Consider the following 24,636-nt stretch of genomic DNA (forward strand, 5'->3'; position numbering starts at 1 on the left):
GTTTCCCTCATTCATTTTTCCTCATCTGGAGGATTTGAAAATGGAGGCCCCAAAGCATTGGGGCACATTCAGGTAGGCCCTGTGCAGTATCGGTGGCCGACTAAATAAAACTAAACAGCTGGCACAAAGAGCTGTCTTGCATTACGTTCCTAGCATATGTTCTCTTCTTAGCATAGTTGTTACTTTTGTGCTTGTATAAGGTTTGGATCATTGATTATATAGAGTGTACTGCACATGTATATTCTTCAGAGGGTAAAGAGAGTTACCTGTACGGTAACTGGAATTCTTAATGTGTATTCTTTCTGATCTGGATTTCTTCTGTCCTAAAGGATATAGGAAGGAATGAGTTTATGTGGCAACAAGCTCCACAGTGATCTGCAGTACAGAGCACTGTGGGCAGGATTAAGATTACATTCACGAACCAAATATGCAGTGTGTTCAAAGAAACAATAAACCTAAAAATCAAAATGGTAAAAACCTTCTTGTTCAAGTGCATCCATGGTAATGCATACGTAGACAATGCATCGGAGAACTGCTGCACAGAAAAACTGTATTAATCAAATTATTTCAGAAAATCTAGATTTACATATTACAAATTACATATTTGTTTTTGTGGTATACAGTTGTTCTTGGCATATTTCCCCGCTCATGCAGGGCAGTTGGACAAGATGTCCCTCCAGAGGTCCCTTCCAACTTTAACCATTTTGTGATCCTGTTATTAACTACATTCATGCAGCAATTTATGAAAATTAGTGTTGCTTAATAGCAGTGCAGAAGTCTGTGGTTTTGAGTTCAGCTTAAATTCTTCCAATAATATAGTGTCAAAGGAAGTACAATGGCACATACAGTATCTTTCTTATCATAGAATTCACAGATCCTTAGAAATAATTAATCATTTCATCCTTTCCTAGACAGACACCATTCCAGTAGAACTTGGCAGAAATTTATCGTAACTTTGGATTGGAAGTTAAGGACTAGCCAACTGCGTGGTTTACGTAGAGAGAAAACAGCCATATAGAATTGTAACTAGGTCTGTTGATCAGCTGTTGAGACTAGAATCTCTGTTCTTGCACACTCTGTATCTTCACTATACCATGAATGAGAAAAAGCCCCTAACATCTTGTCAGAAATACTGCTTTCCTAAAGCATAACTACAAAAATTTTAAATGTAGTTGCTTTTTTTAAGTAGACTGAAAAAAAAGTCATCCTGAGTTTTCACATGCTTCTGGAAAATAGCACATTTCCTGTTGTGTTCCCCCTTTTCTTTCATCAGAATGTGGACAGGTGTTTCTCACTGTGTGTGTCCTTACAGTCTCCCTTTTCAGTTGGAGGCAGAATTGTTGTGGGCTTTTTAGTGCACTATTATTACTAGTTGGAGTGAAATACACAGACATTGCTTTTACAATCTTAACCTCACCTTTAAGCCTGAATTTACTTAGGAGAGTCTGGTGTTACTTGTGTTGCTTAACAGGTTCTCTAATAAAGAAGCAGTAAAGAGTGCAGGACCGTGTTTCTTTTTGGATCAGCTTTTCCATACAGTAGTTGAAGAGCAGACTTTATTAAGGGCCACTTGAAGGAAACAACAAAAAAAAATTATAGGGGAAGGGATTTACTGCAGCACCTTTAATTCTGTACTCGCATCTTGTTACTACTTGTTATGAAACCTTGTAACATGGAACTTGATGACATGGGGGATATCTGCCAAAGTTACTTTGTCAGCCAAATATGTTCTGAGGTTAGCTCGCACCTATTTGTGTAACTTTCTGCAAATTCCCAGCTGGAATATAGTAACTGCTTTCAGCCTTTTTTTCTACCTCACTTTGTTCAAATGCTTTTTGAAGTGATGCAGTTAAAATAAGGGACACTTCCTCCTTGAGTTTAGAGATCACAGTTTTGTGATGCTGTAGCAGCTATAGGAATATTGAACATTAAGTTATACCTGTGGAGCTAAAGCAAGATTTTTCTAGAGTGTCATCAAAAACAAATAAAATACTATAAAACGAGTTTTTGGAAAACATAAGAACACACATGCACATGGTCATGGATAGCTTTCAGAGGTTGCAGACTTCATGAATGCTTACATATTTACGAAGATGGTCCTCAGAATATCACAGGATAGGTGTAAGAATGAATCACTGCGGAGTTACCAGTTTTAACATGAAAACTATGAGTAGTTTTGTGTGGAGAGTAAAACAATCAAAGACCTTTTGAAGTGTGCTGAGCTACTATTCGGTGTTTTTTCCAAGAAACGCACTATTGGGAAGAAAAGCAAAGCAACTCAAAAATACCAGCTGTGAGGTTCTAATGATTTTGATGATTACATTAAATACTACATGTTCTAATTTTTAAACACCTGTGTTAATGGAAGATGTTGTATGAAGCTGTGGTTTTTCAGGGGTTGTGACACATCCCACGCCCCTCCTCCCTTGTGCACAATAAAAGTAGCTGCTGCTTGGACTCCTTCTATCTCAATGGCTTTTTTTGTGTTAAATATTTTTTTTCCCCCAAAAGGACAGTGTACATTCACTATTATTTATGATGCTACCTGAACAGAAGCCTCAGAAGAGAGGAATTGCTAACTGGCCTTAAATGAAAGAAGACTCAACACCTTCTTTGGTCACTGAACTGTACTAAAAAAAAAAAAATAAATAAAAAAATTAGAGAGATGAGTAAAAGGCCACCACTCCTCATGATTGCTTCTTGTAAAAACAGTCAACTTTTTTTTTTTCCCCCCTCATTCCTTTCTATAGCAGCACATATTGAGTCTTGCTGTTGGGGAAAAAAAGGACAGGGGAAACTTTTTTTTTTCCTTCTGCTTCCACTTAAAAGGCTTGTTCTTATATGTTAGCAGACAGATGAAAACTGATGCATTTTTAGACAAAAGTGTTATGTAGTTGAAGAAACCAGTTTCCTAAGGGCTACCCAACAATTGTACTGTGCTGGGGGGCAGGGGCAGACATGGGGGTACACATGGGACTGTCCTGTCTTTACTAGAATTTCTCTTGAGATTTGTTGCAAATTATCAGATAATGCTAGGGCTATGAAAAGCGATTGAGTGGGAGTGGAAAGAGCATCTGCTGTTTCTGAACGTAACTGAACCTAACAGTAGCTTTTGATTCTTCCAGAATGTTTTCCTCTTTTTCTACTACTATGTATAACTGTATGAAATTGTTAAACACTTGCCCAGAAGAACTGAATGTATAACAGTGAACACTTTTTCTAGGGGAGCAAAAGCGCTTGTAATACTCAGTAATCTACGATACTTCATTGCAAGCATAAACTTAACTTACTGTGACTTAAACTTGGAATCATAACTTAATATTTGTGTTTAAATTTAATGTATTCTTGGAAAAACTTACTTTTCAGACAAGTTAAATCCTGAAATGAGACTGAAAATGGCTTAGAAAATTATCTTCTTCTTCCCTATCTTTGACAGTCTGGTATATCTAAGAATCAAAGTAATGCCTTAAAGTTTGCAGCTGATTCAGCAGTTACAGTGCACTGTGTACTATCAGATATCCCAAGTGAACAATACACTGCTATGTTACTGTGGGTTAGCTTTAGGTTGACTACAGGACAAAAACTGTCTTCATGATCCAAGTCCTTAGGGAACTGGCTTAATTACCCAATATGTTTTTCTTAACCAAGGCCGTGACACTGCAGGGAACGACATCCCCCCAATAGGGGGAAGTTTTTAGTTAGGATAAAATACCAGAGCATCAAAAGGAAAGGTAATGGCTTTAACTTACATTCTTGTTCAACAACTTGTTCATGAAACTACCTCTGGGGCTTTTTGGGTTTTGTTTGGGTTTTGGTTTGTTAGTTTGTTTTTTTTTATTTGGTCTAACTTTGTTCTGTCTACTTCAATTGAAATCAGAAGCTGCCTGAATGCTCAAGGTTTGGGGGATAGGTAGGTGAAAAAAAAGAAGTTGAGCATTCTTTGAAATTGAGAAAAGAACAGAATGATCTGGAAAATGAAAAGCCTCGGTGAAAAGACAAGAATGAAGTTCACTGAATTTCAGGGCAGAGTTCATGTGCAAATTTCTCATAGCTGCTTAAGCAATTCTAATACTGCGTCTTGCTTGCATAAATAAAAAGTATAATACCCTGGTAATTCCCTTAAGGGCAGAAATTGCATGCCTCTTAAGGGCATACAAGTCATATACTGGTTCTTGTTCAGTGGATGAATTGGGGCTGGTGCCTGGGTGTGGGTGGTTTTTTTGTTTGTTTGTTTTTTTTTCTTCTTTGTTTTGGAAGAGTTCTGAACTGAGCCTGTGAAGGCCAATGGAATTAAGCTGGGGGCGGGGGGGAAGGTGACAAAAACCCAAAACAAACAAACAAAGAAAACTCACCAACCCCCCCACCGAAACATATATGGAATTAAAATGGATAAACAGTTCTCTAGCGGCAAATACTAATATCTAACATGGATTTCTCTGAAAGTTGATTCATTACCTGATCCAGTTGGGTGGAGCTTCAGTTGAAGCTTCCCTACTCTATGGTTAGTAACACTTTATTGTTTTCTCTCTGTGCGTGTGTTATCTGATGTAGTGCAGCCTCAATAAGAGGGTGTTTAGGTGACTGGAGAAAAAAACAATAAATCTGTACTTCCATCAAACTGTAGGTTAAAATAACCTTCAGTTCCATTCTCTTGCAAAGGGATTTGTAAAACTTAAGTTGTCTTACATGTGGGAATCTGTTCTCTCTCTGCTGACTGCAAAAAAGGAGATGTAGTATAGTCAAATCGATATGCAAGATGAGGGAAGGTGTTACTCTGTCCGCTGCTGGTCCTCCCGGATTTATGTTTGAGGTAGGGGGGCATGATTCAGCACACTTTCTGTTGAAAAGAACGTTAAGAAATAGAACATTACAACAATAAGAAATGAAAAGGACATCTGCGTATCGGTATAAAATCAGTTAGCTAACAGGGATTAAAAAATAAAAAAATGTACCTAATGATGTAAAATGCTTTCCCTTCTTTGAACACAAGTTCTGAGTTACATTCTTGTTTCCTTTAGATTTTCCCCTAAGGAGAAATCTGCCTATATGAAACAAAATACTGAGTGTATGGATAATGTGTACATTCTTATTGTGAACAAGTCATAATTTTTTTGTGTTTCTGTAAGCTACTATAATAGTGAATAAAAGTATAGAAAAATGAGACTTCTAATTTTTCAGACGGAGGCTTCATGTCCTATCGATCGCAGACCATTTCGAGCAGTATGCAGGCTTGATGCATTAGAAAAGCAGATAAAGGTAAGTTCCGGATTTATTTTACTAAATGACATTAGTTGTAGGTACACCGGAGTTATGCTACAGCCTTTTATTCAGGCATCTGCATTAAATAAGCTTTCCTAATGAAATGATTATTACTTTAATGTCTCTCTTAGATATTTGAAGATAGGAATTCTTAATTATTTTTTCAAAGCAAGTGTTTACATTAATAATAATCACAAAGCTGCTATTGCTGCTTTATAGTATCTTTGAGCGTTCATGATATATCCAAGAATAGAAGTATAGTAATTGGTCTCAAAGTGTTTTTTAACCAGGTTTTGTGAACAAGTGTTATATCAATTAGCATGCAATCTTTCCTTTTTTTTTTTTTTAGCTGAGGTGAATCTTGTATGTTCACAGCCTCCAATTCACAGACAAAAACACATGAAGGCAAGAGGGATTTAACTAATGCTAAGCCTCGTTCAACCTAAATTTCTGAATTTTTTCAGCTTTCAACTCTTCTAAATAATACTGCTGGGGAGAGTAGCTTATCAAGTAGGAAAATAAAACTTGATTATGATAGATATCTGGAAAATGTACGTAGAAAGATGCTGATAATTCTGTGGACAGTTTTGAAATTCTGTGGTGAAGTTATGGTTATAATTCTTAAGCTGCTGGTTTTGCATTTTGCTACGTTTAGAAAACAAGCTCCCACTACCCATTTCTTGTGCTTTTAGAGGCCCAGGCAGTCAACTGCAGAGGAACCAGACTGACAACCACAGATAATTCCTTCTCATAGAAAATTATGCTAGCATATTTTATCTTCTTTATTTCCAAAGAATCAAGGAAGCAGCTGAAACAAGATAAACTGAAGTTTTCATTTGGAAGAGTGTAAGGGCTGTATTGAAACATAGTTTGAAAGGTTCTTTGTTCGTAGAATTGCAGTGTAAATAGGTGGGCAGAGAACAAGGGTCCTGATCTGAACAAGGGCCACTGGAGCAGTAGGGAGAGATGGAATGTGTACTAAGAAATGCTGACACCGTGGTCAGTGTTGGCAGGGATGCTATTAAGACATTGGCAGTTTTCCCTGTGTAATGTTCATCATTAGAATGCCGATAGCTTAAGGAGTTGAGTATAAAACCAACATTCTAGAATGAAGAAATCCAGAATATCTAATGCAAACAATTGCAATATTGCTGTTGAAGTAACTTCATAGTATGGAATAAAAATTGTATTGCTTTCTTAGAATTTTGAAGATGTGGGGGAAAAAGATATTATATGAAATTATATGATATTATAATTAACTAAACAATATTATATGATTAAACAAAATTATATGAAGCTATTTTGCTGTAGAGAAAAATGGGGTGTTTTTTAATTATGAGGAAGCATTTGAAATTGAGTGGTAGTTCAGCTTTTTCCTAAGCTGAACCTTGTATATTCAGATCAACCAGCTTAGTTGAAAAAACTTAGCTTCCAAATTCTCAATGGAAGATAGCGCATAGCTTTGAGATACTTCCCGTGGCAGTCTGAATGTTCAGGGATATTTGGTCTTGCGGAATTAGTATGCACCTCAGGCATAGCTAAGATACATATCAAGGTGGGGTTTTTTTCCATTTCATGAAAAACAAATTAAAAAAAAAATCAAATCTGCAAACTGTGAGATTAAAGAAGTAATGATTTGAAATTGTTTTGAGTCCTTCTTTTTGAGCTCTGTAGACCTTTAAGAGTCTTTGAATGTATTTAAAGCCCACGTGTATTGGGATTCTAGATTGGATTGACTTTATTTTTCAATACAGGTTCAGGTTAAAAAACAACTAAGGAGGAAGGAAGAAGAGGAAAACTGTGCCTGCAATAAAGGAAAATATAGCCATGCAAAGATGAGAATTTTTATGAGGTTGGTTGTCCACTTAATTTTAAGCATTCTAATTGGAACATTCAAAATATATATTCAATTATTTTAAAATGTACACCCTGGAATTTTTTAAAAAATTATGGTTTTTTTAAAATAAACTATTTTTTTCATCAGTGGTAGTTTAACTTCGCTTTTATTGTGATGTAATTTCCACTTGAGTACGTACAATAGCAAGCAGGAAGTAAGGAGCAATGCATTTCTTGCATTAAGCTCTGTGAAAGTTGCATTTTTCAAGCAATTCTGACAAATTTCTTATAAATTTGAATTAAGATTTTATGGCTAGACCATATTTGAATAATATAAATCTTTTTCTTTGGTTATCTAAACAGACATCCCCTTTCTTGCATGTTATCGTAATCTGTGGTGGTGGTCCTCTTTTACTAATGAGTTTGAGAGGGACCTGCGGAAATACCATTCCTGTTTTGAGAAGCTTTATCTTGTCACATTTGCTGCATGGCATAAGGGGAAGCTCAGGATTACACAGACGAGTTTCACTAAATAGTGATAATGTAAAGTCAGTGTTTAATGGAATGTATGATATATACAGAGTTCTTGAGATTGAATTTGAAGCAGACCTCACTACAAAGTGGTGGAAGTAAGTGGAAGTAAACTACCTTTTCTGGCTCTTATTAGAAAAGATTGATCTTTGCACCTCACCGTTCTGAATCACCATGGGCTTTGATATTCTTCAAAGTATTTATGCAAGCAGATTATAGCATCTTTCACATGTTGCCATGAAATCAAGCAAAATTAAGCATTCCGATTTAATACAGGGTATTAACTTCTGTTGTGTAAATGACTTTTCTTTTTTTCCACCTGTAAGCTTTTTGAAGCACTGGCTTTTAATATTTGGAAGATGATATACATGATGCAAGTTTAGGTTTTAATAGCAGTCAGAACTTGCTTATGTGCACGAAATAAAAATTCCTTTAAATAGGAGCTGATTTTGTTTGGATGTATATACAGTTAGCTTAAATATGCCCAGAAATAACTTTTGTAATATCTTTTGTTAATCTTGCAGAAGAGCTGTGTGTCCAGACAGAGGGCCGTTAACTGCAAAATTAAGCAAAGTTGTGAAGAAAAAATACAGTAAGTTGGTATTTGTTCTCCGTTTGCTAGAATTGCTGCGTTTTATTAGCGAATGCTAGCTTTTCTTGATGAGACAATTTAATACATTTTTTTTTAATTACTTACATTTGCATATGAAAAGCAAATACAGAGGAACAGAAGTGTGGAACCTAAGAGAACAAAATTGCAGTACTTACTGTTCTTATTTTACTGGAAAGACTGCCTCTTCAATTTCAGTCTCAAGTGAAATGGATTTGGTTTCAGCCTAAAGTCATTTTCTGCATCAGACAGTCGGTGCACAGCTAATGGCTACCTTTGTTCACAAGAAGGTTTTTGATGAGAATTCAGACACAAGAAGCACTTAGCTGTATTTTGGGGCTACTATTTTGAGAGGCTTGTTTAATAGATACTTTTCCATAGGTGTGTTCATAACTTATGAAACTAAGCAAATATCTGAAGAGGTGAAAACTGCTTGATATGTAAAAAGCTGTTGTGAAGGTGTATGCATTTGAATTTTACTCAGTTTGTAGGTAAACACATTATAAATATAGTTGAGATACATTTTCATTAACCTCTCATTGCATTAATGAATTTGACAAACAATTAAAAACTAATATGCTAAAGTTAAAATAAAAGTTTTGTTCCTTATTCCACACAGGTAATATATTGTATGATAAACGAAACAAGAAAGCTTTGTCTTTGAAGATAAGCAAGGTTGGTTCTGATAATGAAACGTTTGTAAATATTTTTTTCATGAAAGCATTTTTAAAACTACCTTTCTGCTTATTTTTAAGGTTAACTTCTTCTATTTGTTAATTTTAGTATGATCCAAACTTTGTTATTTTGTCTCTTGTTGTTTTGAAGGAAGTAATTAGAATATACTGCTAGGTTATATGAGCTGCTTTCTCAGATTGAGTTTATTTTTGTAGTTTTCTGGTGGTAAATGTTTTCATTTAGATTAGGATGTTACATTATAAGATACTGTAACTACCCTGTTTTTGTCCTTCTTCACCAAAAGAAAGTGGTATGAACTACAAGCTGTTAGCCAAGTACCGTGATGTGAAGGATATGAAGGTTTTCATTATTTCATGAAAATACGTAGTTGTAATCAACCAAATATTTCGTTGTATTTATAGGCCATGGATGATATAGTTCGTATCAAGTTGGTTTTTTTAGTGGGAGATTACTCCCAAGAATGTTTGTGTTTCCGGGTTTCTTGTTTAGTTCCTAAATTTTAGTCTATAACACAGGCTTATAATATGCAGAATTTATAAGGAGCTGTAAAGGCTCTGTTGTTTGATTCTGCCTTCCATCCTTTCAAAAATAATTTGTGTCTCTGGGACACATGTTTGTGATCAGTGCTTTCTTACTCATAGTTATACCTGTAAATGTATCTGCATGAAGTAATGTTAGGCCATAAATTTAATTCTGAAATGTAAATGTCAGTGTTCTCCATCATTCTGTCTTACCCAAAGTTTAAAAATTTGGACGAAAAACAAAGTCCCTATTTTGCCTGTTGACTGTATATGGGCACATACTACATCACGTGTCTCTTCAGTAGCTGGTGGCCTGAGTTGTCACTTTTCTTTGGTGCTTGTACACCGTAATTCTCAGGGATATCTTTAGCTCCGGTCTTCCCCTTTTAAGTCAGGTAACAGGTCTGTTACCATGTTAAGTTAAAGGTACCTTTCATTGAATTGAAGAGGTGCGGAACTGAAACGATAGGGCTTAATGGTAGATCAGCCTCTAATTTGACTTCAAGGTCAGTGAATGCTTTCATATCTAGTTTCACTGTTTTACTGTGCACTATTTAATAGCATTAATGTCTCAAATGGTACCTGTTGCAAAAAAAAGTGAGTAAACAGAAGTAGAGCCATTAAAAACTCCAGGAGGAGGTACAGGGCTCAATTATCCAATAAACATTCAAAATTTAAAAGAATTTAAAACAAAGCACTGATTTACTAACAACTACTTCATAAGGATATTTGTGGAACGTCTGCATAGCTCTTTTTTAGATGGAGGGAGAAATGCTAATGATCAAAATGATAGTATTTTTAAAATAGAACTTAACAACAGCTTTTTAGGAGAAACTTAAAATTTGCACATTGATGAAATACAGTGTGTTCCCGTCAAAACCAGCTCTCTGTGCCAAAGTTTGATGCATATAGGAGCATATAGGACTCCATATAGGAGCATACGGACTGCATACTTGAGACATATATTTATATATGCTCCATTGTGAAGCTTATTTTTCATCAGAGTAAATATATTCTGAAAGAGAATGACGGGAAGACTCTGTAAGTTCCCGTTTTAAAATATCGGTCATGGGGAACGAACAGAAGTGGTTTAGTCAGATTTGAAGTGGCATTAACCCTTTAGGTGAAAAGAGGTAAAAGGCAAAAATGGGTCAGTGTAGGTAAGTGTGTCAGTCAGGGAGAATGGTCTGGAGGATCATAGTTCATCTTTTTTTTCCCCCTGTAGACAGCCCTGTAGACAGCAGCAGAATTTGCTGCACACAACGCAAAAGGTGATACACTAGCATACAGCAGGTGGCTAGGTGTTGTTAACAACTCAAATAGAAGGTGATATTTGTTGAAATATGAAGTGGATTCTGAGTATTGTGCCTTTGGGTGAGGGCCCAGTAAACAGACACATCAGTCAGCCTTCAATTTTGTAAATCCTACCTGAAGGCAAAGGAGAATCAGGGCTACTTACATTGGTTTTTCTTGTTGCTTTGAAACCAAACACTGAGTGAAGTGCTGTGAAGGGGGCTGTCTGCAGGTGCTAGCGCTGTACTTACTCTGTAAGGTAGCTACTTGTAGGTAGCAGAAATGGGAATTGTGAATAGCAAAGATCATGCTAGTTTATTCACAATTTCTGTATGGAGCATTAAAGATCTTGCCATGGAAAGCCTGTATAAAATAGAAAGTTTATCTGCAAAGACCAGGTGTTAAAAATTTAGACTGAATAGAGAAAATCTGTTTGCTATAACTGCAAATCTCCGCATATAACTCTAGAGCTGCTATGGTGCCTGCTTTTTGTGAGCTAAAGTCTTGCTGACATGATTTAATTTCAGTGCATCTTCATGTATTACACGTTAATTATTTTATTTTGGATGTCTTTAATTCATGAATTTTTTTTTGTAGCCCAGAAGACAGACCTGCTGGAATGAGTGCTTCAGAACTAATTTCTCCAGCACGCTTCCAGCTGGTGGTAGCAATGAAGAATCCTTTTTTAGCTGTAGAAATGACTGGTTAGTATATACTAGTACTTAATATAAACTGCTGGGTTACTCTATTGTAGATGCTGTAGTTCCTTCTGCTTTCTGTATATACTGCCTTAAAATGTTTTGATGATGATAAACAGGATAAACACAATCATTTTAAAATGAGTATTGTTAAGGGTACAACCCAATTTGTCGTGTGTTCAGCATTAAAATACTAATGTGTGTGCTTTTAATCTCATTGATTTAGTAGGAGTTAGGTTTTATTTTTAGCTTAGATTTAAACTCCTTGCTAATTTGAAGCCTCAGATAGGAAAGGGTTAGTCCTGTTATTACAACAGCAGTTAGCAAAACAGTGTTGTGGTTTTAACCCCAGTCGGCAAATAGAACCAGGCAGCTGCTCACTCACTGCCCCCGGTTGGGACTGGGGAGAGAATTGGAAAAGTAAAAGTGATAAAACTTGTGGGTTGAGATAAGACAGTTTAATAGGTAGAGCAAAAGCTGCGCGTGCAAGCAAAGCAAAACAAGGAATTCATTCACTGCTTCCCACCATTGAGCAGGTGTTTGGCCACCTCCAGGAAACCAGGGCTCCATCACACATAATGGCTACTTGGGAAGACAAATGCCAGCACTCCAAACATGTCCCCCTTCCTTCTTCTTCCCCCAGCTTTACATACTGAGCATGACGTCATACGGTATGGGATATCCCTTTGGTCAGTTGGGGTCGGCTGTCCCGGCTGCGTCCCCTCCCATCTTCTTGTGCCCCCCTAGCCCTTGCTGATGGGGCGGTGTGAGGAGCAGAAAAGGCCTCGATGCTTAGCAGCAACTAAAAACACCAGTGCGCTATCAAAAGTATTTCTCATCCCAAATCCAAGATGCTAGCGAAATAGTTGACTCCATCCCAGCTGAAACCAGGACAGTTAACAGTAAATACCCCGTTTTGCATCAGAAACAATCTTTTTCTTGTTCTGTGACCCCAAGAGGAATACTTTAAACATACATGAAGTAATTTAGCTTAATGAGCCTAATACTTCAGAATGTGTGTTTAAATAAAAAAAAAAAAAATTTTTTGGTTGAGAAGATGGAAGAAAAAAAACAGTCTAGAAGAATGTTATTTCAATAATATGGTCTAATAAAAAAATTATTGTCTATATGTTTTTAGCAGTCTGCTATAAACAAAAAAAATGTTGCCATGCCTGCAACAGTATTAATTTGTCAAGGATGCAAAGTTTCTCGTATTTTTCAACTCCCCAGAAGACACATTTTGTCTCCTGTTTTCCATTCTGGCTGCCTCATTCATTTAGGACTTCTGTTAGGTTTACTATGACTGTATTTTCGCTCTAAACAATAAGCATGCATAGTTCCATCATGACTGTTGAGAGTTCTAATACAGTGAAATTTTTAAGAAGTCGTTGATAGAAGCAATCATTGAAATACAAAACTGTCATAGTGCAAAGTAACTTTTTGTATGAAATTTGTATTTCAGTATAGAATTCACAGAAGTCAATGCATCAATAAGACAGAAGAGACAAGAACTAGAATTGTCCTGTTCATCTGTGCTTGCTAGAGTTGAAAGGTATGGGTTTTGTATCCATGGTGCGAAGGATCTTAATATAATACTTCAAGATTAGAATGTGATTAATTCAGATTGATCTATAACTAAATTCTGGTTTTGCCTAAGGTTTGCTGAGGCAGTCTGCATAAATAAATATTTATTTTGTATGTTTGGGGGGCGGGGGGGGGGGGGAGGGGGCAAACCCAAAAACCAGAAGCTTTTCCTAAATTGTTGTGTAGACTATTTCTCATTTTTCTGTAGAAAAGGCTATTCTTCTGCTGAAGTACTAAGTCAGTGTTCAGAATTCTATTTCCAGTAGTATAGCCTACTAATTTGGGGTGGACTTTTTGTTACAGTTCTATGTTTGGCTTTGAAGAAAGCCATATGTATATTGCTTTAACATAACATGTCTTGTTCAAACTGTTTTACTAGATTAGGCCTTGATATAAGCCTGAAATTAAATGAGAGAAGGAAAGTTTTGTTCTCTGTCAGCTTTGCCTTTCTCTCCAACTGTGATGAGGTTGGAAGTGTCATGATTGCCTAATGTTTTGAGTTTGTGCATTGATTCCAAAACTTGCTACAGACAGATAAAATAACTGATGTTGATACCTTTACTTTTCCAGAATTCCTTTAATGTCTTACGGAGCTGAAGCTGAGACCTTTCTTCTCACTTCTACTACAGTGGCAGGGACAATTCTTCCAACAAATATCAGGCCTTTGGAAAACTTTGGTAAACTTTTTTTTTGTAAGTTTTATTTATAGCTCATGTGGAGTAAACTGTTAAAATATGATTCTCAGAAATCGAAGCAGAGTATATAGTTACAGCTAACAGGAAAAAAACCTGTTTTGATGCAGTTTGGTACTTTTTCAAAACCAGCTGGTTTATTTTGGAAATTACAGCCACCCCCAAACTGGCATAACTGTTCTTCATTTGAAGATTAATTCCAGTTCTAAATTCAACACGTTCTTTCGTGTTACAACTTCTTTCCCTATTGTTCAAGGAACGTTTTGATACATTAGGAATTGCTTGACATATTTCAATGGTATATTGTGCAGTGTGAGGAACGAATTGTTTTCTGACAGAGAAGAGGAGTCGTCAGGAAATGGTACAGTGTATAGATCTCTTTCAGTATGTCTACAAGCCCTATAGGGCAAAAGCTTGTAAAGGTTCTCAAGCTCAGGGTCTGGCAGGAACTTAGCAGAAGACAAAGACGTGGAAGGATTACCTTCCTCCAGTTGCTTTAACAGCCTTTCTCTCCATACTCAGCAAGAATGTAGTTTATCTTCCAACATGCTGCACGAGTTCAAAGAAGTAAAAACAAAGGAGTGCTGTTTTTTAAGGCTAGAGATAATACCTTCTTTGAATTGGGAATTATACTACTTTTACTTGACTAGTAGGCAAAGAGACGGGAGAGATTTGGGTCTCTTGGCTTACAAAAATTGTGAGGAAGTAAGTGAATTGCTGGAAAGAGTTAAGTAGTAGAAGGATCATGAGAAAGATGCTTTATTCATTCATTTTCTGCATTCTTGTTAAAGGTACTTATTTCACCTCTGCATTCCCCAGTGAAAAAATGATAGGTTGCTTCCTCAGGCCTCTGATGTTTGGCAGTGCAATTTAACTGATGCTTAACCCTTTCTGCTTCTAGTGGTAATGAGTATACATGCTAGCTCATAGCTCTTGACTTCTCTTTACTTTCCTACTTACACAGTCAGGTTTCTTTGTTAATATGCACCAGAAGCATTTTTTAAACAAAATGGCTTTTTTCTCTCATCAGAAAGACAAAGAATATTTAAAAAAGCTCCAAATTTATTTTTCAACAGAACATGGAACTAAATCCCTTATGCTGTCTTTTGGGAGAGGCAGGAGATTTTGAGTCTTGACAGCAAAAGAAAAGGAAATTATTTTTTTTTCAGATACTTTTGTTTTTAAATTTATATTTAGGACAAAATTTTATCATTTGTTGTCTTGATTGTATAAGCATTCTACTTCCTCTCTTAAAGGTATGATTTTGAAATGTGAAATTATCGAGCTAACAAGACACAGCAAATAAACTCTGAAGTTATTTTTGTATGTTTCCATATGTTCTGGCCACACCGGAACTAAAGTTCAGATGCTTAATGTAATGTATTACTTATGTTGTGGACAAAGTGGAAGAGATTCATCAAGATTGACTCTTAAAACATTGTAGTATGTCGACACTAAAGCTTTAAGTCATTTTTAAGTTTGACTTAAAGACTTCCTACTGGTAAGAAGCATGCAGGAAGTAAGACAGAGAGTCTTCAAATTTCCTCATGAAACTAGGATATGATGGATGTGAAGATGTCCCTTGAGGATTTTGGTCACGTTCTGTTGTGTGAGTGTTCGTTCCCCATTTAGTTTTTATATAGAAGCTGAGGAAAAGACAGACATGCACAAAAAATGGTAAGGACAAAGGCAAGGAGAAACCTCACCTGAATACTGTTATTTATATATATTATTTTTTTTTATATATGTATATAAAGGAGAAGAGTTTACAGGAAGTATGAGAGATGGAGGAAAGAGAGGGGACACTGGGACTTTCTGCAAAGCTGGAGAATAGGAGAAAAATGAAGAAAATACTGAAAATACACACATAGAAAGAAATCAAACTGGATCTTGTGATTCTTACTAAATTGTGCCTGAAGGATGGTTGCATAAGCATTTTATTTTTACACACCCTCTTTACATACATCTCTTGGTCACACCAAAAGTGTACAATTTTGCATCAGAGTAGTAGTTGACAGTTGCTTCCAGGGTTGTGCGAGGAGGCATACAAATATCAATGATGGTCATGTAACTGTACTGCCTGAGTCTTCCCTGTAGGTGCTGCAGTGTTTTAGATTCTCTTACCATTGAATAGTTGGTTTACTAATTTGACCTGAAAAAGTGTCAGTGAATCTACAAATATTGCTAGGATTTAGGCTGGCATTACGCAGTGCCTTTGTGTGATTAAAGTATTTTAAAATAAAGATTCAGTGAACTGAAACGCCTTGTATTTGGTCCAAGTCCAAAGCTTGTGAAGCTTGTCTGTTAAAATTTTACAAGTAGTAAGGAATGCTAAAAAGAGGCTTGTGTTTTACAAGTAGACTTTGAAAGTGCTACAAAAATTACTTGCCTTTTAATTCTGTCAGGATTCCCACATTTCATTTGTACTCTCAGTTTTTATTATGGCAGGGTGATTTCTTGCCCATTGAAGCAAATTATCACAGATGTTATGTCATTACAAATTTTTGATATCTGACTTGTTTTCCTGGCTATTGTAATAAGTTTGAAGATGTAGTTAATCTGAGACAGCCACATGTGGCTGAATAACTGCTGGTTAACCGCTTTCTAACAAAATCATTGGGGAGAATATTACAATAGATACCTCAAATAGTGCTAGTCACCTAAAACTCCTGTGGAAGTTCTTTACCACGCACGTTGTTTTCTTTTAAATACGTGGTACCTTCTATACAATCGATTCCAGTGGTTTTTATTGTCTTATGTGGAAATTTGATCAGTGAACATTGAAAAACCAAAACCAGGTACTTTCTTTTTTTTTTCCATGTTCAGTCAAGTTACTGTGTTCACAAGGGAAGTCAGAGGAGGTGGTTGTAGTCCTGTGCTCTGCTCTAGCCTTTTAAAAGCTAGTGAGTGCTTGTGGAGTTACTGCTCTAAGGTTATTGAATGAGAAGTTTACATTTAATAGGCAGTGATAGAGGTGTGGAGTCTCCTTCTGTGGAGATATTCGAAACCCGCCTGGATGCATTCCTGTCCAGCCTGCTCCAGGTGAACCTGCTTTGGCAGGGGGGTTGGACTAGATGCTCTCCAAAGGTCCCTTCCAACCCCTTGCCATTCTGTGGTTCCGTGATAAGTTTTTGATTCTGCTAACAGAGTAGTAAGTGGTAAAAAGAGGATTTTGTGCTGTTATACCCTTACTCCTATCTGATTTCTCTATAATCTGTTTAAGAATACATTTAACAAATATTTTAGTGCAGTAAAAGCATGGGAGATAACGTTTATATAGAGAGATAAAATTAAGAGTTTAAGTGTGATGTGATAAAACCGTTGCAAAATCCATAGAAGTTAATCTTTCTTAGCAAAGTTCTACTATTTGTTTATGAAAATGAAGCTGTAAAAAGAACTAATTTAAACACCAAATTCCTGATGCTTTCTAAAGTCTACACAAAGTAAGAAACAAATTAACAGACATCTCAAGAAATTAATTTAGTTCTGAAGTGACTATTAAATTCAAGTATATTTACTTAATTATCACCAATCGTTAATCCCTGAGCTGCCCCTCATAAGCTTTTGTAGGTATCAGGAGTACGGTCTGTTCCCTTTGCAGTGAATATGACCCTTGGCTTCCCTACAGAGGCTTCTGTCAAATTGTGGATAGCAGGAAATAAATTACTACAGTATCCGCACAAGAGCTGCCATGCTTCTGTGTGCAGCTGAAGGTCATTCTTCTTAAAGTTTTAGGGTTTTTTGATGTGCCAAAATTTGCAGTCCTTATTCAGTCTGTTAGGTGCTGCAGGAGCCCTGGGGACTTTGTAGCAGAGTTTGTCCAGTTTGCGATGGAGCGTGCAGGGTCTGTCTTATAACTGGTGAATGAGTTTGTCTGAAATTAGATTTTGGAGAGAGGTATCCTGTCGTTGCTGCTTCTGATCAACCGCTTCCCATGTGATCATCCGCTGATGGCCATTTAAAAATGTCACTTTCTGTAGTATTGAGCTTCGCTTCTGTAGTATTGAGGCTTCGCTGCCAACAGGCCTGCATGTTAAAGTGTCACAAACTGCTAGGTGCTAACAATGTTGTGTGGTTTAATTCCGTACTTTCTAACAGCTTAAATGCTGACTATCTTTGTACAGCAATTTCAATAGTGGTTTCATTGTGAATGCCATTACTGTCCATGTAGCCATGCCGATACTGCTTCTAAAATGTGTGTTTAGATGTCTAACATGTCACTTTGTTAGTTGGGTTCTGTTCTTAAAAGAGTAAGTCTGCACTGAAAAAAAAAATGCTGTGGCAGCATTTCACACTAAATCTTAAATTGTTTTATTTGAGGATATCTGTTAAACCAGTCATTTTATATTCTGAGCTGTGTTTGGATATTATTATCAAACTTTTAACATATTCTGGTTTTCTTAGAATCTTTAGGCAAAGGATATGCTGTTGCATGTACCCAAGAAGGAGAAGAGAAAAAGCAAGCTTCTGGTTCATCTGGCACTAGGGGAACTAGAAGGAAATTGGTTAACACTACTCCTAGAAGAAGATCTGCACGAAACAGCAAAAATGAGACACTGGGTCAATCCCGGAGCTCACCTCGGTCAAGCAGTTCTGCGTGTGGTGCCTCTGATGGCAGTAGCCCGTCTCTGAATAAATCTCCTTCAGAATCAGAGAAGGCTCCTCCAAAACGAAAGTCTAAAAGAATAGTAAAACAACAAACACCTGTGGTTAAAAAGAAACTGAGAAGTTCTGCACGTTCTGAAAAATCATCCAGTGATTCGGTGGAAGATGATGACGTTGCTGAGTCTGAAGCAGTTCTAACATTAGACAAAGACCAGCAGTCAGATGATGAGAGCAATAACACAAGCCTTCCACAGAAAAATAACGCGGAAACAGAATCTGCTAATGGATTAGAAAGCTGTAGTGAACATGCAGAAATTGAGGAAACTACAGGAGAATGTGACAAAGATGAAGATGCTTCAGGCAACGCGGATGTAAGTTTTTCTGTCCAAGAACCTCCAGTACTAACTTCAGGGGGCGAAAGTCAGGAATTTGAAGTAAAAGGTGTTACTGAAAAAAACGTAGATCATAAGAATCAGGACATCTGTGAAAATACTCCTGAGCAAATGGAAACAGTAGCTAGTCCCAGAGATGAAGTATGTGACCATGCAACGTTTGAAAAAGTAGATCAGACGTTGTGTAGTCCTCAAAGTGAATTGATGGAGAATGTAGAAACTCCGGCAAAAATTGATCAACCCGTAGCTAGTCCAGAAAATGAGTTGTTGGAATATACAGAACCTTTGGGAAAAGATCTACCATTAGAGAGCCCCAGAAGCGAATTGCCTGAGCATCCAGAAGCCACAGAAATAGATGATTCTCAGGGTGAAGAAAAAACAGTAGTAGACTGTGCAAGTACAAATATTCAAAACTTAAAAACTGTTCAAGATGAAGAACCAAACACATTAATACACAATATTTCTGTAGACAGTACATCAGAACAATCCTTAAAAGAGAACGCCATGCCAGAAAGTGAAGAGGGTAGAACTTCAGAGTCACCCCAGGTAAATGCTGAACACAAACATTTTGGGGAAGATAACAATGAAATGATACCAATGGATTGTGACTCCTTTTGCAGTGACCAGAATGAACCTCAGATTGAGCAGTTACCACCAGCTGAAAGTACAGAGCAAGGAGAAGTGAACTCCTCGCAGTGTGATGCGGGAAACTGTACATCAGTTTCAGGCCTTTCTGATGAAAAAGATGAAAGTATTCCTCAAGAAAGAGAGTGCCAGTCAGAACTCAAAAAAGATAAAAAGACTCGAACTAGAAGGTCTAGGTTTCACTCTCCATCAACAACTTGGTCTCCTTCTATGAGAGAGGGCAGGAGATCTCAATCGCCGTCCCCTAAAAGGGAGGTGACCAAAGACAGAAGCTCACGATCACCCAAGAAGGAAACTGGGAGGGAGGGAAGAAGATCCTTATCTCGTTCTCCGAAGAGAGACACACTCAAAGATGAGAGAAAAACACCATCTCGATCTCCCAAAAGGGAAACAGTCAGGGAAAGCAGGAGATCATCTTCTCGGTCAAGAACTAAGGATTCATCTCCGAGGCAAAAATCTAGATCTCGAAGCAGTGATAGAGATAGTCAAAGAAGAGATCGTGACAGAGAAAGAAGAAATAGGAGGTGGTCTAGGTCACGGTCACGGTCTAGGTCAAGATCACGATCTAGGACGAGAAGTAAAGGTTCTTCCTTCTCTAGAAATGAGAGGGACGGTCATTCACCTCGCTGGAAAGAGAGATGGCCAAATGACAGCTGGAGGAGTCCCAGAGGAAATGATCGATACAGAAGAAGTGATCAAGAGAAACAGAATGAAAGTCTTAAAAAAGAGAAAGACAATACAGAAAAAAACAGTGAGGATCAGTGTTCTTCCGACAAGCGGAGGAATGATTGTCCAGACTGGGTAATGGAAAGAATAAACTCTGTTCCTGAAGTCAGGAACAGAGAGAGAGAGAAACCACATTGGGAAGATGGCAGGCATGATAATTCAGGACACTCTTGGAATAAAAACTTTGGTTCAGGTTGGATTCCAAATCGAGGGAGAGGTCAGCGTGGCCGAGGTGGGCGTGGAAGAGGTGCTTTCATGTATGGAGACCAGAGCGAAAATCACTGGCAAAATAGAAAACCTCTCTCAGGGAACTCAAACGGTTCTGGGAATGAAACTTCAAGGTTCCCAGAACATCAGCCCTACAAGCGTAAGAATGAACAAGATTATTCTTTCGATACGCCTGCTGACAGATCTGGGTGGACATCTGCATCCAGCTGGGCTGTAAGAAAGACTTTACCTGCTGATGTGCAGAATTACTATTCAAGAAGAGGACGCAATTCATCAAGCCCACAGTCTGGATGGGGAGTGAGACAAGAAGAGGAGACACCTGAACAAGGTATTCATAGTTTTGAAACATAAAAGCTTAGTCACGACTGCAGTAGCCCAGTAAAATCCTAGTCACGTTGACTTATCTCGACTTGATTAGCTCTTCAAAATGATTTGAGGTGAATCCATAGTCTTTTTGCAATACTGAGGTTTGTAGGTGTGGAGTTTGGGGATTGCTTGTGTTTTGATGGCCTTTTGATGGCTTTTTGGTTTTGCTTAAAGTTAAAGTTGGACATAATTTAAGGGCTATACATCTGAAGAGTGTGCTACTTAAATCAATGTGGTTGAAGAGAAGGCTTGTCCTTTTCATGGTTACTTTTAGCATCTGCACACCTTTTAAAAAGGGGTAGGTTTTTTTCAAGGAGGTCTGCATTTGCCCGTGCAGACCTTCACAGTAGGTTCTAGAGATGACAAATCATTACGTTGACACTTATCTTGCTTCTAAATAAGCTTAAAAAAATCTAGGGAGATTTAGAAATGAAAAAAAATGGTACTTTTACTGTACTTCAGCATTAAAATTCCTCTAAAGCCTCAACAGAAGTCTGATACTTTTGAGTCTTTTATACCTAAAAACTAACCGCCCTGACAGAAATAAACTTTTTGGTAGAAAGTGAGTTGACTGTGGATGAGAGTGATTCTGAATCAGAAGTCATCCACAGATTATTAGTGCTCTGAAGTAAAAGACGGATGTGAATTGTATTGAAAAACTGTAAAATCCAGTTCTGAAGGCAACCACGCTTGCACTTTCTCGTTGGCTCATTGTTTTGTCTTTCATTTTTATCCATTTTCATCCTATACGCAGCGGTTTTCTCCCTCTCTTCAGAGACAACTGCATCGATGGCTTCTTAGTTTTGAGGCAACTTTGTCAATCTTCAGTCTGCTGCTGGCAAAATTTATCAAACCTTTAATTGAAAGTATTTTGTGATTTGCAGACTTTATTTCACGTAGTTCTGGACCAGTCACACTGTTATGTTCACTTTTGGAACGTGAATTCAGCTGAGAATAGTACAGTGATCTCCCAAAACTGGATAAATCAGGCTAGGTTGGCATCATGACATGGTCCTGGGCAACCTGCTTTTGCTGACTCTGCTTGAGCCGGGGGAGGGGTTGGACTAGATGGTCTCGATAGGTCCCTTCCAGTGATTCTGTTATCCCTTGATCTTTAAGAAAGGTGATTTGGGGTGAGGCACAAGGGTTTAAATCCCAATCTGTGGGAATTAGGTGACCGGGTTCCTCAAGGAAGGGATTCTAAGGGAAGGATATTTTAATTATAACCCATCAGCTGTTTCTCAGAACTAATTCCTTGACTTTTGGAAGGTCTGCTGCTTGTATCTAGACTTCAGCTTTTTGCCTTCTGTTGAAGATAAGGTGAGAGAGCAATTTTTTTAAAGAATCGCCACCCCAAGAGGTCATTTTTACTTCTAGGCTTTACCTGTTGTACTGTTACAGGGTTTTTGGACAACTCTTTCCAAAATATGAACATCTTTGAAATTGGTTGAGGATGATTTATTATTCAGGAGAAAAAAAAAAAAAACAATCAGCAGAGTATTTCTATAGTTAGCAGAAACGGCTACAGTGAGCGTGTGTGACTCAGGCGAAGGAGAGCAGAGCACTGCACGTGTGCTAACGTGTGACTAACCACCTGCAATGGCAGAAGCTGGATAGGTTACGTTGTCTTCCTGCTCTGTGGGGGAGAATTACTCTTTCATTGTGATGCCGTAATTTATTAGCTGTGCTGTGGGAACAAGTAGAGAAAATAGAAATTCAAAATGCAGGCTTCCATAGTAACCTGAACTTTCTAAGCTCAGAAACTAGCGTTTGGCTCTGTGATGTGTCTGGTGATGAGTGTAATAACGCTGTGCAATATCTTTAAAACATGCAGATGATAGACAGCTTTTTGATACTCCATACTTCATGAAGAGTTTAGACACCTGGCTCCACTTCTACTTTATAAAGTATGAATTTTCTACTTCATGTACTGTCTGGTTTTTCTTTTGATAGATCCAAACCTCAAAGACCAAGGCAGCCAGCAAAGTGACGGTTCGCAGTTACCAATGAATATGATGCAGCAACAGATGAATGTAATGCCACAAGTGAACGCGCAGCACCAACCTATGAATATCTTTCCGTATCCAGTGGGTGTCCCTCCTCCCATGATGAATATGCAACGAAATCCATTCAACATCCACCCTCCAATGCCCATGCATCTCCCTACCGGAGTGCCTCTCATACAGGTAGCTGCTCCCACTAATTTGTCTCAGGGATTACCTCCGCCTCCACCTCCACCCCCACCATCTCAACAAGTCAGCTACATTGCTCCCCAGCAGGATGGAAAACAACTGCAGGTACGCTTTACCAGAAGCCATGGCAAGAGCAGTATCAAAGGAATACCAGTTTAAGGGTTTCTTCTATGGAATACCATAGTCTTGATAAATTTGTGCTCGCAGTTTCTTTCTCTCTTGCCTGGCTTCTTCCACCCCCCACCAAATTTAAACTGGAAGTATCCATGAGGATATGAATTATTTTGGAGCTAGACCTTTTAAATCATAATACACAACACCATAACTGGGGGTTTGTGGTAACAAAGTGTTCCACCAGGTAATGGAACGCTGAAAAATTCCATGAATGTTGTCTGTTACCTTTTTCTTCTTAGAAGTGCCCCGTTTCCAAAGCTAAGTTTTCCCCTTCAAAACCTGATTTTTAAGCTTTAGGGAATGCTTGAGTCCCCTTTCAGCAGCATGTAGGAAGTGGCCCCAACCTCTCTGTTGCAGTTTAATCCCATGGGGTGTATCAGCAGAAGAAAGATACCAAGTACTGCATGGCACCCATTGCTTCCACGCTTCCATTCTCCAGCTGTCAGTATCTCAGTGGCTTCCCCACACATACACATTTTCTATTCTGCTTAATCTTTTGAGCTTTTTTGTTAATAATTTCCAAGCTTTCTTTTCTTGCCTGATTCTCCTGTTTTTGCGTGCCCTTTTGAGACCTAACTCCCACTTCATTTCTCCAGTTTGAAAAAGACTCTGCCATGCTTGGGGCAGATCACACCATCTTTGTGTGCCTCTCAAGGTATCTTAAAACAGCCTTTGTGTGTGCGAGCTCCTCCTGTAGCCAGCTGTTTATATTAAGAGCTTTTATATCAGGGAACGGAATATGAACAACCTCCGGGAGAATGCACGGCCCTGCGGGGAGATGTATCGCTGCACCTGTGAGGCGTAAAGGGCCCTTGGGGAGGTTGACTGAGGTTTGGGCTTGTCTCCTGTTGCAGGCTGTCTGCTCTGACCTAAAACTCTTTCCCCTGCATTCCAGGTTGGAAAAGTGATGTCCTAGAACAATGATTTCTAACCCTCTGTTTTCATGCATCATCTCTAAAGATTTGAGGCGAACTGATAAATTACCTGCATCCTTTCACTTTCAGCTGCTGTTATCCATTCATATTCATTAACTTAACAAAAGGAGTTAAGTACTGTGGGAAATACTGGGTGGGGTTACGGGCCAGATGAAATACTTTCATACTCTGCAAGATAAAACAGTAAGGTACTCTTGGAACTAAAATGCTGGTAGATTGCTTGCTGATCTGATTAATGCCTGCTGTCTGTAATTAAAATATTTTTGCAATTGGAAATTCAGTAGCTTTAATCTCTAAAAAGAAGTCAGAACGTAGGTGACAAACCTCTCCGAAATACAGTATCTAGTGCAGCAATAAATACCTTCCTATAAAGACTGTGTATTGCTCTAAAATACAGTTGGTTGTTAGTAAAGCCCCTGTTGTATTTGTTGCTTTGACCTGCTTTTGTGGAATGGTGTCCGGGAACCTGAATGCTCTCGGGAGCTGCTGCTGCTTTTGCGTTGAGCTTTTATTGACCGAGCCCTTGGCGGTAGCACAATACAAGTTAGTGAATACTGCGGGGCTCCACCCGCCCGTCCTCTTGAAAGGAAGGTGAAGAGGGCGCACTGGCGAGCGTTAGCATACTGATTATAACAGCTCGATATCTGTGTCCT

General features: G+C 38.0%; 1 protein-coding gene across 3 annotated transcripts in view; it reads left to right on the forward strand.

The window, feature by feature from the left end:
- SCAF11 (SR-related CTD associated factor 11) overlaps positions 1–24,636 on the forward strand; it is a 48,459-nt gene that overhangs the window by 21,014 nt on the left and 2,809 nt on the right. For all 3 annotated transcript variants that reach the window (XM_063323096.1, XM_063323097.1, XM_063323095.1), the window contains exons 4-12: positions 5,179–5,256; positions 7,014–7,111; positions 8,151–8,218; positions 8,856–8,911; positions 11,344–11,450; positions 12,907–12,996; positions 13,599–13,705; positions 18,125–20,644; positions 22,636–22,979. In XM_063323096.1, the coding sequence (XP_063179166.1) occupies positions 5,179–5,256; positions 7,014–7,111; positions 8,151–8,218; positions 8,856–8,911; positions 11,344–11,450; positions 12,907–12,996; positions 13,599–13,705; positions 18,125–20,644; positions 22,636–22,979 (3,468 nt within the window). The remainder of the gene's footprint in view (positions 1–5,178; positions 5,257–7,013; positions 7,112–8,150; positions 8,219–8,855; positions 8,912–11,343; positions 11,451–12,906; positions 12,997–13,598; positions 13,706–18,124; positions 20,645–22,635; positions 22,980–24,636) is intronic.

Source organism: Chroicocephalus ridibundus, chromosome 1 (genome assembly GCF_963924245.1).
Source record: "Chroicocephalus ridibundus chromosome 1, bChrRid1.1, whole genome shotgun sequence".
Classification (NCBI taxonomy): Eukaryota; Metazoa; Chordata; class Aves; order Charadriiformes; family Laridae; genus Chroicocephalus; species Chroicocephalus ridibundus.